Here is a 14,194-nt window from a genome sequence, read left to right as displayed (position 1 = left end):
TTTCAATTGTTAAGAGTCTTTAATTAAATTTATTTGGGGGCATGGTTTTTAAAATTCCAGAGCTCTGCTCCTAGAAGCTACTGTAGCAATTTCAAACACCTAGCTAGGAACCAGGGAACTATCAATTTGTGAACTTTTTTTAAAGCAGTGCAGCTAGCTGCCTATTATTAACTATGTATTCCAGCTTTTGTCTCGTACTCCTAGAATTTAGTGACATGGGTGTACACTATATTTCTCGTTGGCTACTTCAAACTGAGTAAAGTAGTTTCAGGTACTACTCCTGCCCCTGCCAAGTTGATATTTTTTTAAAGTAGAAAAATGTTAGTGGAAATATTTTGTTCGTTTTTTTTTTTAAAAAGGGAAGTATTTACATGGAAACTTCTGGTTATAATATTACAGCAAGTTACTGGTCCTTGCCAGCACCAAGTAGTCACAGCAAACCACACAAATAAAGGCACAGAGTTTATTTATGGTTTACATACAATACAAAGAGGAAACATAAAATAACTTTGCATTCCAAAAATTGATAATGAGTTCTGAAATTAATTTAGGCCAGATCCCATGACCAATAGCAGTATATGCTTTCCCTTTCAGGCCTGAACACCTAATGTACTAGGCCAAATAAGTTTATCTGTTGTAATTACAAGCAGGTGTAGTGCCCACTTAAAATGAACGGAGATCAAATTCTTTCAGCTGGACCACTGTACTGGTCTTTCATTCACTGTGTACCTGTTCTGGATTTGGACCTGTAGCAAAGGGCTCTCTCTCCTGACAGTGTAGTGTACAATCCCAGTCTCTCACATGACTTTAGTCATTCATAGCCTTACCAGTCTAAAAAGCCTTGTTTTTTTGTTAATGAAACTATTCAATACCTTAATTATCCTTGTAAAACTGTCTCCTATGGAGTGTCCAGGAATGTAGCAGTGTCCATGGCAAAGAATTAAGCTTATAGAATTCAATATTTAACAATTTAAATAAGTTTAAGGTTCTGCACCTCCATTTTACTTCCTAAAGAATCATGCCCTGGAATAAGGAAATCCTTGGAGGGCTATTCCCCAATAAACTGGGGTGGGCGTTTCTCTCTGAAGGCAGCCATCCCTTCCTGGCGGTCTCTTGTAGGAATATTCTGCATTAAAATAAAAAAGCAGTTTCTTTTGTAAAGGTAGGCAGCCAATACTGAATTAAAATCACTGTCAATATACTTAGACGTAAAAGCTTTTATGGATATTAAATCAACATCTCAGAAGTAAGGAGGTCAACTGCCACATCTTACAAAGAGGAAAAGGTTAAATAACTTTCAGTGTAGGGCACAGCACATGAGTACCGGATGCAGTCCAGTGGACAATGCCATTGAATTTAAGGGAACTGTCCTCTATTACGTATAGTAAGATCCATAAGCCCAAAATAACTCATTGTGAGGATACAAAGAAAATATTCCACTGGAAGAGAAGTCTTGCATGCTCCTGAAATATTGTTTTCAACCTAACCAGAAAAAACATACAGGCAACAGGAATCTAGTGTCCAACTCAACCAGCCCCAAACCATCACAATGTAAGGGCCCATGCTAGAAATTGTATATGTGGGTACATATGGCTAAATTTAGTTAAACATGCAATTCTTATTCAGTAAGATGATCAAGTTAGGGCCTTGGTGGATCAAGTTCAGTCTGAGGTAGGTGCAGGAGTCCAACTAGCATTCACAGGAACCCTGTTAATGGGAATGTAAAACTTAGATCCATGTTTAAGGTCTTGCCTGTACAAGAAAGTTATTGTGGAATAAGTCAGGGTGTGAATTTAAAACAGAACAGTTATTCTGCAAAGACTGTGTGGACACTCTTATTCCAGAGTAAGTGTGTGCCTTTTTGTGATTTAAGATTAATCCACTTCTGAATTAGTTGAACTGATTCAGAGTAAGTGTCCATAGATGAGGTTATTGCAGGAAAGTTATTCTGTAATAGCTACAATATAGACAAGCGCTAAGGGACTTTTCAGTAAGTTTTCAAATGTTTGTATGAGTTTTAGCCATTAAACTTCTTATCTCATGGAAGTTGTGAGGCTATTACAGTACTTAGGAAACGTACAGTGTGATGTAAAAAAAAAAAAACACCACAACATACCTGTGCATAACACATTCCCTCAATAGCCATCCCCGATGCAATATCCACCTGAAGGGAAGAAGTGATCTCTGAAGTACACAGCATTCAAACTGCAGTACACTTTTGAGTATTTTCCATGATTAAATGTCAGAGTTAGTATTAAATTACTAATTCTAACCCTAGCATTACTGTTCTAGTATTTACAGTGAACACAGAGTCCGAATCCTGCTCTACCACACTGTTAATTTTGTTCTGGCCTCAGGAGCCAACCTTACAAAGAGACTGATCCCTTATTGAAAACAGCGATTAGAATCTGTTTACAGAACTTTCTTCGACTGTTCTAAACATTTTTATTGCAGTTTTATGAATGGCTGTTAAATTTTTTGCTTCACTGAATATTTCATAAACATTCTCTTGGCAAAAAAAAAAAAAGTTACCTCTATCCCTCTGTTTATTGCCAGTTTACCCATTTTCACAGCTATGGGAGCCTTTAAAAGAAAAAAGATAACTGAAGTCAACAAACTTAAAAGTCAGTTATTCACCCAGCTTTTTCCAAAGGCAGTCTCTTGTCTTCAGGAGTTTGCAGTAAAGCTAATACTATATATAGCCAAAAAAGCTAAGACTGTCTACAGTTCATAATAGAATGTACTTTTAAGTATTCAAGCCAAAGTTTTCAGACTTCAGTGCCTAAATATGCATTCTTGCCTAAATACATGGCCTGATTTTCAGAGGTGCTGAGCACCCACAGCTTGCACTGAAACAGCGGTAGTGCTAAGTACCACCGCAAGACAAATTAGCAAGACAAAAATCAGCAGATTGAAAGTTATCACTTTTAGGGCTGGATGTGTGCAGTGCCACCACTTTAGAGAGAGTAGTCCCAGTACACTTACTTCAAACAGTGTATGATGGTCATACGTGTTTGATGCACAGAACAATAATGTCCTAATGCTAAGGAACCATTAGCTATGTCTCCTACCATTCCTCATAGAAGTAAAATACAACAGCTAATGCAGTGGGAGAACATTAAGGCTATTTTGATGTAGTCATTCAGATCCCATTCATGAAGAGGAAACAAAAATAAGTTCCGTTTCTCACACTGAATTTCAAAGATCTGATTTTCAAAGCTTGCCTCCTTTTTGCTGCTGTAAGCGATGACACCTAGAGGTCTGATTGTGCCCACAAGTCAGCTAGTAGATGTCTACATTGCATCATTTGCACTTGCACCGAATTGAATCTGCTAAGAGAGAGAGTGGGCTGAAGATGCTTTAAGAAAAATAAGTCCCCCAAGATTTCAGTATTTCATGGAAAAAGTTAAGAAGCTAGCCATGTCCCACAAAGTAGCCAAAACACCTTCTATACATGAAACACATGAGCCAAATAATACTGACCTGAGGAACAATTTCTTTAGCTAAGGTTAATGCTCTCTGGTAAGCAGCATCCCCTTCATCATTCTGTGGCACTGTGTGGTTTACTAATCCTATTGAGAGTGCTTGTTGTCCATCAATCTGTCTGCCAGTGAAAATGAGTTCCTTAGCAAGACCTATTCCAATACAGCGGGGCAGGCGTTGGGTTCCACCTTAAGACAATATACCACATTATGCTTTTCTGAGAAACAAATAGCGAAAACCACTCCAATATATTTTACTTGTTTATACATGTGAAAAACATGGTGTTTTAATAGTACTAGTAGTAACATGCACTATAGCCCCTGTCATCTGAGAAGCTCAAGATTTTACACATTAGGTCACAGCACCTTGGTGGAGTGAACAAGTATTCACACATTGTATAAAGGGTGAAATGGTCTACCTAAGATCACTGGAAGTCAGTAGCAGAGCTCAGACAAACTGCAATTGAGACTCCCAGCTCCTTGCTCTGACTACTAGATAACACTTCCTTTGTTATAAAAGGATTTTCATCAAGTACAGCCCTACAGTAAAATTCACAGTTAGCTGTAAAAATACCAGAAGATTTAATGAAGCTAGGTTACCTGCACCAGGAAGAAGTCCTCTCGTGGTCTCAATCAGGCCCATTTTAGCTGATGAAGCTATTTTTAAATAAATTTTTTAAAAAAAGTTATTTTCTCACAACAGAAGATAGCTGTTAACATTACACTAAGATCATTTTCTCTCCAAGAATGCCAGTGGCTGAATCCCACTAGAGTCAATGGTGTCAAGTGGCTAAATTCCTTTCACACTAAACATACATCATTTTGTATTGAAAGGTATCAAAAATGTAACTAAAATGAGTGTGCCTGCAGTGATTAGTCACATTCTGCGATTTCTGTGGACATGCTTATGACTGGGGCATACCATTTGCTAAGCAAACTAGAGCTATGGATCTTGGCGTAAACACTTTTCTGACACACGCGTTTGTTCCACAAAAAGAAAAGGTAAATTGATTCCAGCTTTTGCTGAATAAAAGTGTTTCTGCTTATCTACCACCTTAGCACCAGCTGGAAAGTGACCTCTGTGCAGAGTGGATCTTTAGCATTCATTCATTCTGGGCATCTTGCAGCTAGACTCCATTCTCAATTGCAGATTAGCCTCAAATATTATTTCTTATTGCTTTGAGGTGTCTGTTATACAATCAGAACATTTCTCTTTTAAAGCAGCATTAAGTTACCAAACTGCCATCTTGGGAGATTTCAGGAATAAGATGGGCCAGGTTACTACATTATCTTCAGGTAGCCAGAGAGGATGGGTGCTACAATCAACCAACCCCAACTACAAGTTAGGTGGAGATGAGCCTGGACTTAAATATCCTTTGTAGCTGACTGCTTCCAGGAAATCTGGCATTATTTTCCCAGGAAAAAGGGAGCTAAGGGTGTGATATGAAGATTCAGAAGGGAGGGAGGAATTAAAGCATTTTGCTAACTTTTTTAAAAAACCTCACCCATTAATTTATATGCCATGTTTACTAGAGATATTAAGCATTTTCATATTAAGCAATAAGGAGGAAATCCGGTAGCACTATGAGAGTTATGTGGGGACACTTATTCCAAAGGCAGGGTGCACTGAAGAAGTTGCAGTACCTCACTGGGCTGGGAGCCTCTAGAAGAGATTCTTACTCCCCCTGAAATGGATGCAAGTGGGGTGGAGGTTTTGGTTCTCTCTGACTTAGTCTTGGAATTAGCCTGAGATCAGACTTGTGCACACCAGGTCACTAGGTGATAAAGTAAAACTGTCATAATTCAGCTTGCCGCATGATCTGAGATAATGGAGCTGTTCTGAAAAGAAATAGCTCTCTGATCTTGTGCAAGTTACAAGTTCATAGGGATGGCCCAGTCCCTCTGTTGATGTACTTTCTAAAGGGTCTGTTCTCTCTCATCAGTGTGCAGGGACCTCACTGCCAAAAGTAGGTTAGACCAAACCAGGGCTGATAAGGGGCATATGGTTAATGCCCAATACACCTGCTGTTAGTGGGCATTAGCCATATACCCCTACCACCAACCAGAGATTAACCCCTTCAAAAAAATTTTAGTGTCACTCATATTGACACCTCATCTAAAATTGTTTTCCTTTTTTAAAAAAAGGACATACAGCTTTCTCAAATAGTTAAACGTCACCAAAATTTTAGGCAAGTGTCTATTAATTTCATACATCACACAAGTTCCTGTCTTAGCTTATCAGAAAGGGAACCAAACAGCCTTTAGCTTACTTTCAAATGTTATTTAACTAAAACCAGTGATTAAATATCCCATATTTGGCAGTGCACATACCTGCTATTCGAAGATCACACGCTAATGCCAATTCCAATCCCCCACCCAATGCATAGCCTTCTATTGCAGCTATTGTGGGCATAGGCAGTGCAGCTATTAAAGACAAAACAGATTTGAAAGTTTAATTACAGAAGCGGTTTTTCAATGAGTGTTTCATGTAATTACATCTCAAATGTTCCAAGTTTGGTATGATGCTACAATAATTTCAAATGATAAAAAAAGTTGTGCTTTTTTTCCTTCCTCCTCTTTAAAAATGGAGATACATTAAATGTGAACATCCAATTGTTACAATGAAACAGTCAATGAACAGATTCTACACATTGAGGCACTCTCCACGTTCCATTTTATATGGCTACAAATGGTCAGTCCCCACTGCTGTCCAATTCAGCTGAATATTACATACTGCATTTAGTATGTTTATGAACATTACATAAGCCTCCCTACACTTGTGAGCTAGGTGAGTATCTCTCCCATTTTAAAGCTGGGGAAATCAAGGCACCTAGTTGTCAAGCATCTCTTGCAAAGAAAAAAAACAAACAAATCACATTGAAAGAAAAGGAGTACTTGTGGCACCTTAGAGACTAACCAATTTATTTGACATCCGATGAAGTGAGCTGTAGCTCACGAAAGCTTATGCGCAAATAAATTGGTTAGTCTCTAAGGTGCCACAAGTCCTCCTTTTCTTTTTGCGAATACAGACTAACACGGCTGTTACTCTGAAACAAATCACATTGAGTGAATAGAAAAGTTGGGAACAGAATCCAGAAGTGTTATCTTGAAGTTCCTGGCTCTAACTACTAAACAACACTCCCTCAAACATCCTTTGGTGCTTTGTAACATGAAAGTCCCATTTGGGTACACGTACTTTGTATAATACATTTATATTATTCTTACTGTTACTGTGATTGATATTCTAGTCAGATTCATTTGTCTTTTAAACATCTAGCTAAAATATCTCCCTCCAGGGACAACAGAACAATTCATTAATACAAGAATAGAATTGATTGTTCAGATTCACACTTCTTGCTTAAAAAGAGGTAAAATCTTCAGAGGCTAGTCCAACTAGAAATTGACTCAATGATCCAAGCTCCTTTACTATTCTATATAGGTTCTTGTATCACACCCATCTCTGTAGTATCTGAGCACCTTCCAGTATCACGCATTAAGTGACATGACTAACATCTGTCATGTCTGGTTCATTCTTCCATATCCTCTCCCACAGGGGGAGAATTGTGTGTGCTATGAAGTGGTGTTGTTTTTTTTAAAGAGTGTATTTGCTGTGCTCATTTCTCCTAGAGCAAGGTAGCTCTAAGAAGTGCACCTTGCACTTGGAGCAGAAGGTGGTCCTTAGAAGGTCTGTGATGGTCCTTAGTTCCTTAGACAGAAGTTCATTCTGCAGTCTCAGACCAGGCCCCAAGAACCATCTCTTGCATGGATGAGTTTTACCCTTTTGGGGTAGGTATCCTTATAAAGTTTCCCTGATATAGCACCACTGACTGCCCCCATGGTGTGGGCATATATAGAGATATATGTTTTATAACTCATCATTTACCAATTTCATCCATTAAACTTCTCAGCCTGTGAACAAAGTGTCCAACTTCAGTATCATTCATTTGTGCCCGCTCCTTTAAGTCAGCGCCTAAAGCGTGGAGGAAAACAAAGAATTCAGTGATAGAAGAAAGGTAACACAGGCAGTTGAGCAGCAGTGCTTGACGTGGCTATGCAGGAGAGTCAAGTTCAAAAGCAATCTTGGGATGCCAACTCTAAACTACCAGAGCTTAGGTGCAGTATCGCTGGAATTCAAGCATTCAGGCTTTAAGAATGGTTGTGGAGTGCTCTGCTCTGTTGCTGTCTTTGTTAGATAGTTCATAGAGCAGCACCAATTTCTGTGTCTAAGGAGGTTAAATCTCAAAACTGCAGAGTGGGGCCCTGCTGTGAGCAGCCCATGGGTCTAAGTGGAAAGAAATGGTAAAATAAAGAGAGAAGGGCTAGTCTTCAGGTGTAGCTTGCTCTGCCTGCTGAGGTCTCAACTTCTAAAGCAGGGAGTTACATATGCCTAGCCAGGACAAGGGAATGGTTTGTTCCTTATTACCCCTGCAAAGTCAAACTGGTTTCTTAAGTTTGTTTTTACATCTATTGCTCAGCATAGTCTAATCTGTACAACATAATTTGAAGGTATCTATATTTAATATCAAGTGACAGAACATTTGTTACATACCTGCACAAAATACGCCTTTTACTTCACTTTTAAACACTACCACACGGATCCTTTCATCACAACGGAGACTTTCTAGAGCTCTGAATAGCTAAGAGTTTAATCAAGAAGAGGAGTTAAGAAAAACTGAATGTGTCAAGCATATAAATTACTATGCATGTTTAAATGACTGAAGACTCCTATATTTTGGTAAAAGTTTCATTTCCTTCTTCTCTGTGGGCATAGGGATCTCTTAGAAAGCCAGCCTCAAGGATGGCCCATGCTCCACACATGGTTTCTACAACCCCCTCCTGAAACTCTTAGGATTCCCCTCTTCTCAATCCCATCCACAGAGGTTTTTCTGCATCCCTGACTGTCCTTCCTCTTCAGAGTTGAGCAAGGCTTCCGCTGAAACAGGTCAGTCCCCAATTTGATCAGAGAGGCTGCTTATGCCCAACACAAAGTCTCCTTTTCCCAGGGACTAAGCTGCTTTTTGACTACTCCCAGCCCCTGCTGGCCTAGGAACAAAGGACATAGCTCTAGTCTCAAACTTGGATCTCACACATGGCACCTCGCTGCAGCAGGTCTAGACCATCAAGCTGAACCCAGCCCAAGTTGTTAGGCCCAAACGATGGATCTACATGGAGAGTTACTTTGGGGTGAAGTTCTGATACCTTCCAGACCCCTTCCATTTGTTGATTTTGAAACCCAGTCCTACTGCAGGGTAGACATTAAGCAAACCAAACACACTTGTTAGTCTAACAATGAATTTACACAGGTTCATTCACTAACAGTAAATTGTAAATTTGATTAAAATAAAATAATGTACTGGATACAACAAGGATTAGATTGCCAAAAGTAAATACCAGGGAGATTTCTGAAAGTAAGCAAGATGGGACCATTCATAAGGCGCACGTATTTTTTCGTGTAACAATCATAGCAACACCTCTTTAAGTGGAATCATTTAGTGTTGTTATAAAAGCCAGTCAAATCATGCTCCCTATCCAGAATATTTTTGATAGTTCAAAGTTCTCCTCTGTTAGGAGATTAACAACAATAAATTCTTGCTTCTTTCTTTGGTGCATCTCTGATCTGTGAGTTCATTTTCCCTAGCTGACAACACAATATGCTCTAAGTTTTTCCTCTTTGATAGTGGAAATCAGATTATGAATGGCCAGGAGCTACTAGTGCCCCAAGATGGGGGGAAAAGGAGACACTGCAGCTCTGGAAGGCACATCCAACAAAAATGTAGCAGTGTCCCCATCTTTGAAATGGAAGCAACTATACTTAACCTATTTTCCAGCCTCTTTAGAGTGGTGAGAATTAGTTTGTATGTGTAAAGTCTTACACATTAAAAAAATAAAATAAAGCCAAAATAAAAGTGATTGGGTGCTTAAGTTTTCTCTTCTGCAATTACTATGGCCATTTTACTTCTACAGGATACATTTAGATACTGATCACAATTCTAAACAATGTTTACAGTCTAGAGATAGAGAAGCAGATATACTTACTTCATTAACAAGTACTTTTCCCAGTGAATTTTTGGCATGGGCTCTGTTCATCAGGATTTCAGCAATTCCTTTAGTAAAAAAGAGAGAATTTCAGTTACATTTTGTTTAAAGATACAATTTATATTTGACATGGCCAGTCTTCTTGGAACAATAGCCCCAAGTACTGTAACTCTTCTTTCTTGAGACTTTGTATAAAGATTTTTTAAAATATAAAGTAGGCTGCTTAAGTGAGTGAGTTTTAAATGGAACACGCCAGACCACATTTGTGAAAGTCAGCACTACAGAATCATTGCGAGGTTACATAATACTGCAAAAATGTAGATAAATAATCCTTTAACTTAAAAGTGGACCTCTTGTCCAACTTGGCAGTTCCAGGTGTTCTTTGCATTTTTTTAAACCTAAGAACAGAATGGATCCATGTAACAGTTCCATTTTGCATGCTGTTTTGTTTTCCTCATACGGTCTTCCTGCTTGGATTAGCTGTTCAGGTATTTTCCTTAATGGAGAAAACCTTCTTCCCACACCGACTGCTTACAGGAGAAGAACAGTGCAAACTGGACAACATCAGTAATGATTCACTGTCTAGAGCCATCTGGAAACTGCAAATCCATTTCTCACAACTAAGTCTTTTGTGTAATCACTAGTTTAAGAATCAGGGGCCTTGCCTTGCTCAAGATTCTAAAAGTCCAGCCAAAAAAAAAAAAAAAAGCAACACATTGTCCGTAGAATATTAACATACGGCTTCTCCCTGTGTCATGCTGTTCTTGAAAGAAATCCAGCCTCAGAAGTGAGGTGCTGTAGTGAAGCCATTTCCAAAGTTTTCACTGGTGCAAAGCAGAAGGGGACATGGGTTCTATTTCCAATACCCCACGCATTCTGTGAGGATGGGCATTAATTACTTCCTCATTTATTTACATGCATTTCTATTGTGCTCATCACCTTCTCTGAGCTTCTCTTGAGTGAGAATGAATAGGTGTCCCATCATCACAGGATGTTATGAAGTATCATTATCCCCATTTTACAGCTAGGGAAAGTGAGGCAGAGAGGTGAATTGACTTGCCCGAGGTCACACAGGAAACTTGTAGCAGAGCAAGAAATGGAACCCAGATCTCCTGTCTCCAAGTGACTGACCGTTGTGAATGTGTACAAATTCCTTTTTTCCTGGTTGGACTCTTACTCCTAATTTCTCTAGTCCTGTCCAGCTCCAAATTTGCTCTATGATCCTGTTGCTGTTGTACATGAAGATGCACAACAAAATATACAATGTTAGTATTTTCTACTACTGCTAGAGGATCTTTACATTTAAACCACTGGTTTGTGACTGGCTAGCTGGTGAGGGATCACCATCGACCAAATGGAAGAGAAAAGTCAACTAGCAATAAAGGCTTGTACAACAGCTGGCATAGGGCTACAATGGGAGCTAGCACTAGGACAATTGTACAAAACCAAAAAATTGCAGAAGAAGCTAGAGAACCTGTTTTGCAAATCCCAGAATAAGTTAACCTCCTTGAAAGCTTGTTTTGTGGAAATCTTACCTTATCCTTAAATTGACCTGCAACTCTTCTCCTCCAACCCTAAGGTTATCCTACTTTTATTACTGTACATTACTGACATCAGAAAAAAAATTAACAGAGTGAATTTAGAGAACAGATTATTTATATTCAAGTTCATTGCATGCTTCCTGCAAAGCTTTTTCCTAGTGCCCATCTGTTTTGGGTCTTTGTAGTTGTACCTGTCAGCCAGATGTGGACCAAATAAAGGACAAAACGATTGTAGAAAACTTTATGAAATTTGCAACCTAAGTAATCACCTAGCAGGTGTTTCAGCCCAAGCACAAATCATTCGTGTTCCAGCTGCACTATGGAAAAACTAACCTATCATGTTTCAGAGTAGTAGCCATGTTAGTCTGTATCTGCAAAAAGAACAGGAGTACTTGTGGCACCTTAGAGACTAACAAATTTATTTGTCCATAAGCTTTCGTGAGCTACAGCTCACTTCATCAGATGCATGCAGTGGAAAATACAGTGGGGAGATTTATATACACAGAGAACATGAACCAATGGGTGTTACCATACACACTGTAAGGAGAGTGATCAGGTAAGGTGAGCTATTACCAGCAGGAGAGTGGGGGTGGGGGAGGGGAACCTTTTGTGGTGATAATCAAGGTGGGCCATTTCCAGCAGTTGACAAGAACGTGTGAGGAACAGTGGGGGGTAGGGGGGGGGATAAAAATGGGGAAATAGTTTTACTTTGTGTAATGACACATCCACTACCAGTCTTTATTCAAGCCTAAGTTAATTGTATCTAGTGTGCAAATTAATTCCAATTCAGCAGTCTCTCGTTGGAGTCTGTTTTTGAAGTTTTTTTGTTGAAGAATTGGCACTTTTAGGTCTGTAATCGAGTGACCAAAGAGATTGAGGTGTTCTCCGACTGGTTTTTGAATGTTATAATTGTTGACGTCTGATTTGTGTCCATTTATTCTTTTACGTAGAGACTGTCCAGTTTGGCCAATGTACATGGCAGGGGGCATTGCTGGCACATGATGGCATATATCACATTGGTAGATGTGCAGGTGAACGAGCCTCTGATAGTGGGCTGATGTGATTAGGCCCTATGATGGTGTCCCCTGAATAGATATGTGGACACAGTTGGCAACAGGCTTTGTTGCAAGGATAGGTTCCTGGGTTAGTGGTTTTGTTGTGTGGTTGCTGGTGAGTATTTGCTTCAGGTTGCGGGGCTGTCTGTAAGTAAGGACTGGCCTGTCTCCCAAGATCTGTGAGAGTGATGGGTCGTCCTTCAGGATAGGTTGTAGATCCTTGATACACATGTAGATACACACTATCAGAGCTGTAACCAGATCCTCCAACATGGTTGCTTTTCAGGCAGTAGATAGGAATTGTTTTTTGCCCCATCTCATCTATATATATCTAAAAACATATATACAGTTTGACAACAGTTCTGGTGCAATATTCCTGGTTCTGCTTTGTTACACAACAACATACTGCCCATATGAACTGTGTGGATACGCCCAGAGTGCATTAGAAGTGGGTTTAAAATAAATTCCAGGGCCCAAGTCTCTAGCTGGCCTAATGCTAGTCGTTATTGTCTGGCTATTGTACAGCTTACTCCTGCCTATACAGACCTGGCAGGGTCAAATCATGATTGGGCACATGATTATTATCAGCTGGTAAACTGGACTCACGAATTTATTTGAGCATAAGCTCAAAGCATAAGCAACAGCTCACTTCATCGGATGCACTGTGTGCTCTGTAGCTCAGGCGGGGGCTTTCTGTTTCTGGGTTGTTGCAACTTCCCTGCCGCAGTTTCACAGTCTGCACATTTCAGGAGAGTATTTGCCAGCTGCGATTTTGGAGTAGGGAGGCGAGAAAGCACCTCTCCAGAGTTATTTCGTGTAGCTCGGAAAACGGAGTCATTTTTGTGGGCCAAGACTTGAGTAGAGCAGGGGGAAAGGGAGGGGAAGAGAGCTGATTCCCCCCTGCAGCTACCTCCATTCTAGAGGAGGAAGTTGCCTGGCCCGCACCAGACTTTCTACTTCTCCCTCCCATGGGACTGGAGGGGCGGGTCTGGACTCACCGCTGCTTTCCCCGCCGTGCACGTTGACCAGGATCTCCTTCCCCCCGGACGAGGATCTCTTGCTGTGGCCGCCGGCCCCGCCGGGGTGCGGCGCGGCGAGCGCCCTGCACCCAGCTGCAGCTCTCCCCAGCCGAAGCATTGTGCGGGCTTTCAAGGCTTTCAAAGCGACAGCGGTGGCTGCTTCCTCCTGCGCCTACCTCCAAGTTTGGGGAGAAGCTCTGCTGCGCCACCCACTGGCGGAAATTCTCCCTGCAGCCTCCAGAGGGCAGGGGAAAGTAGGACCCACCATTCCAGCAAAATTGCTACTGGGCTTGGCTCTGATTTAATAGGCGGCAAGACCCCACTGTCCTGCTGGGAGAAAGGGGGCTCAGAAAAGGTTGCTGATTTATTTAAATGACGGTGGGAAGCTATGATCAGAAATGGCAGGAAATACTGAGGGACTGCAAGGAGAAGTGACAGGTTATATAGCCCAAAAGCTTTTCTCTCACCAACAGAGACTGATCTATTAAAAGATATCATCTCACCCACCTTGTCTCTCAGGTTATATGAGAGGCAGTTGCCATCTACACAATCTAGGGCTTTGATCCTGCCAACCCTTTAATTTTAAGCATTGCAGGGGTTCATTAAGGACTAATTAACTCATTTGTCATTAAGTACTAAATAACTCATTTGGGATCAGAATTAATTATTTTAGAAAGGCTACGGAAGTTAATCCAGAAGGAAAAACTCACTGTATCTATACATTTTTAGAAATACATTTTAGTCTATTCACCTCTCTGCCTCGCTTTCCCTAGCTGTAAAATGGGGTTAATGATACTTCACAACATCCTGTGATGATGGGACACCTATTCATTCTCACTCATGAGAAGCTCAGAGAAGGTGATGAGCACAGTAGAAATGCCTGTAAATAAATGAGGAAGTAATTAATGCCCATCCTCACAGAATGCGTGGGGTATTGGAAATAGAACCCATGTCCCCATTCTGCTCTGCACCAGTGAAAACTTTGGAAATGGCTTTGCTACAGCACCTCACTTCTGAGGCTGGTTTTCTTTCAAGAACAGCATGACACAGGGAGAAGCCGT

General features: G+C 40.5%; 1 protein-coding gene across 2 annotated transcripts; it reads right to left on the bottom strand.

Annotated features, from left to right (window-relative positions):
- Nucleotides 1-449: 449 nt before the first annotated feature.
- On the bottom strand, nucleotides 450-13,851 carry ECHDC2 (enoyl-CoA hydratase domain containing 2). 2 transcript variants are annotated; one of them, XM_027824630.3, is made up of 10 exons: nucleotides 13,113-13,851; nucleotides 9,519-9,586; nucleotides 8,032-8,119; nucleotides 7,366-7,452; nucleotides 5,814-5,906; nucleotides 4,083-4,139; nucleotides 3,484-3,671; nucleotides 2,533-2,583; nucleotides 2,117-2,164; nucleotides 450-1,707 (listed from the first exon to the last, which is right to left on the bottom strand). In XM_027824630.3, exons 1-10 carry the CDS (start codon nucleotides 13,249-13,251, stop codon nucleotides 1,690-1,692), a joined length of 837 nt encoding a protein of 278 aa, XP_027680431.2. In that variant the 5' UTR covers nucleotides 13,252-13,851; the 3' UTR covers nucleotides 450-1,689. The 2 variants fall into 2 exon arrangements, with proteins under 2 accessions (XP_027680431.2, XP_007062237.2); XM_007062175.4 differs by having other exon boundaries at nucleotides 450-1,126; nucleotides 13,113-13,845.
- Nucleotides 13,852-14,194: the final 343 nt, after the last annotated feature.

This window comes from Chelonia mydas, chromosome 8 (assembly GCF_015237465.2).
Source record: "Chelonia mydas isolate rCheMyd1 chromosome 8, rCheMyd1.pri.v2, whole genome shotgun sequence".
Lineage (NCBI taxonomy): Eukaryota > Metazoa > Chordata > Testudines > Cheloniidae > Chelonia > Chelonia mydas.
The sequence above is the reverse complement of the archived record's forward strand: the minus strand, read 5'-3'. Positions and strand labels throughout refer to the sequence as shown.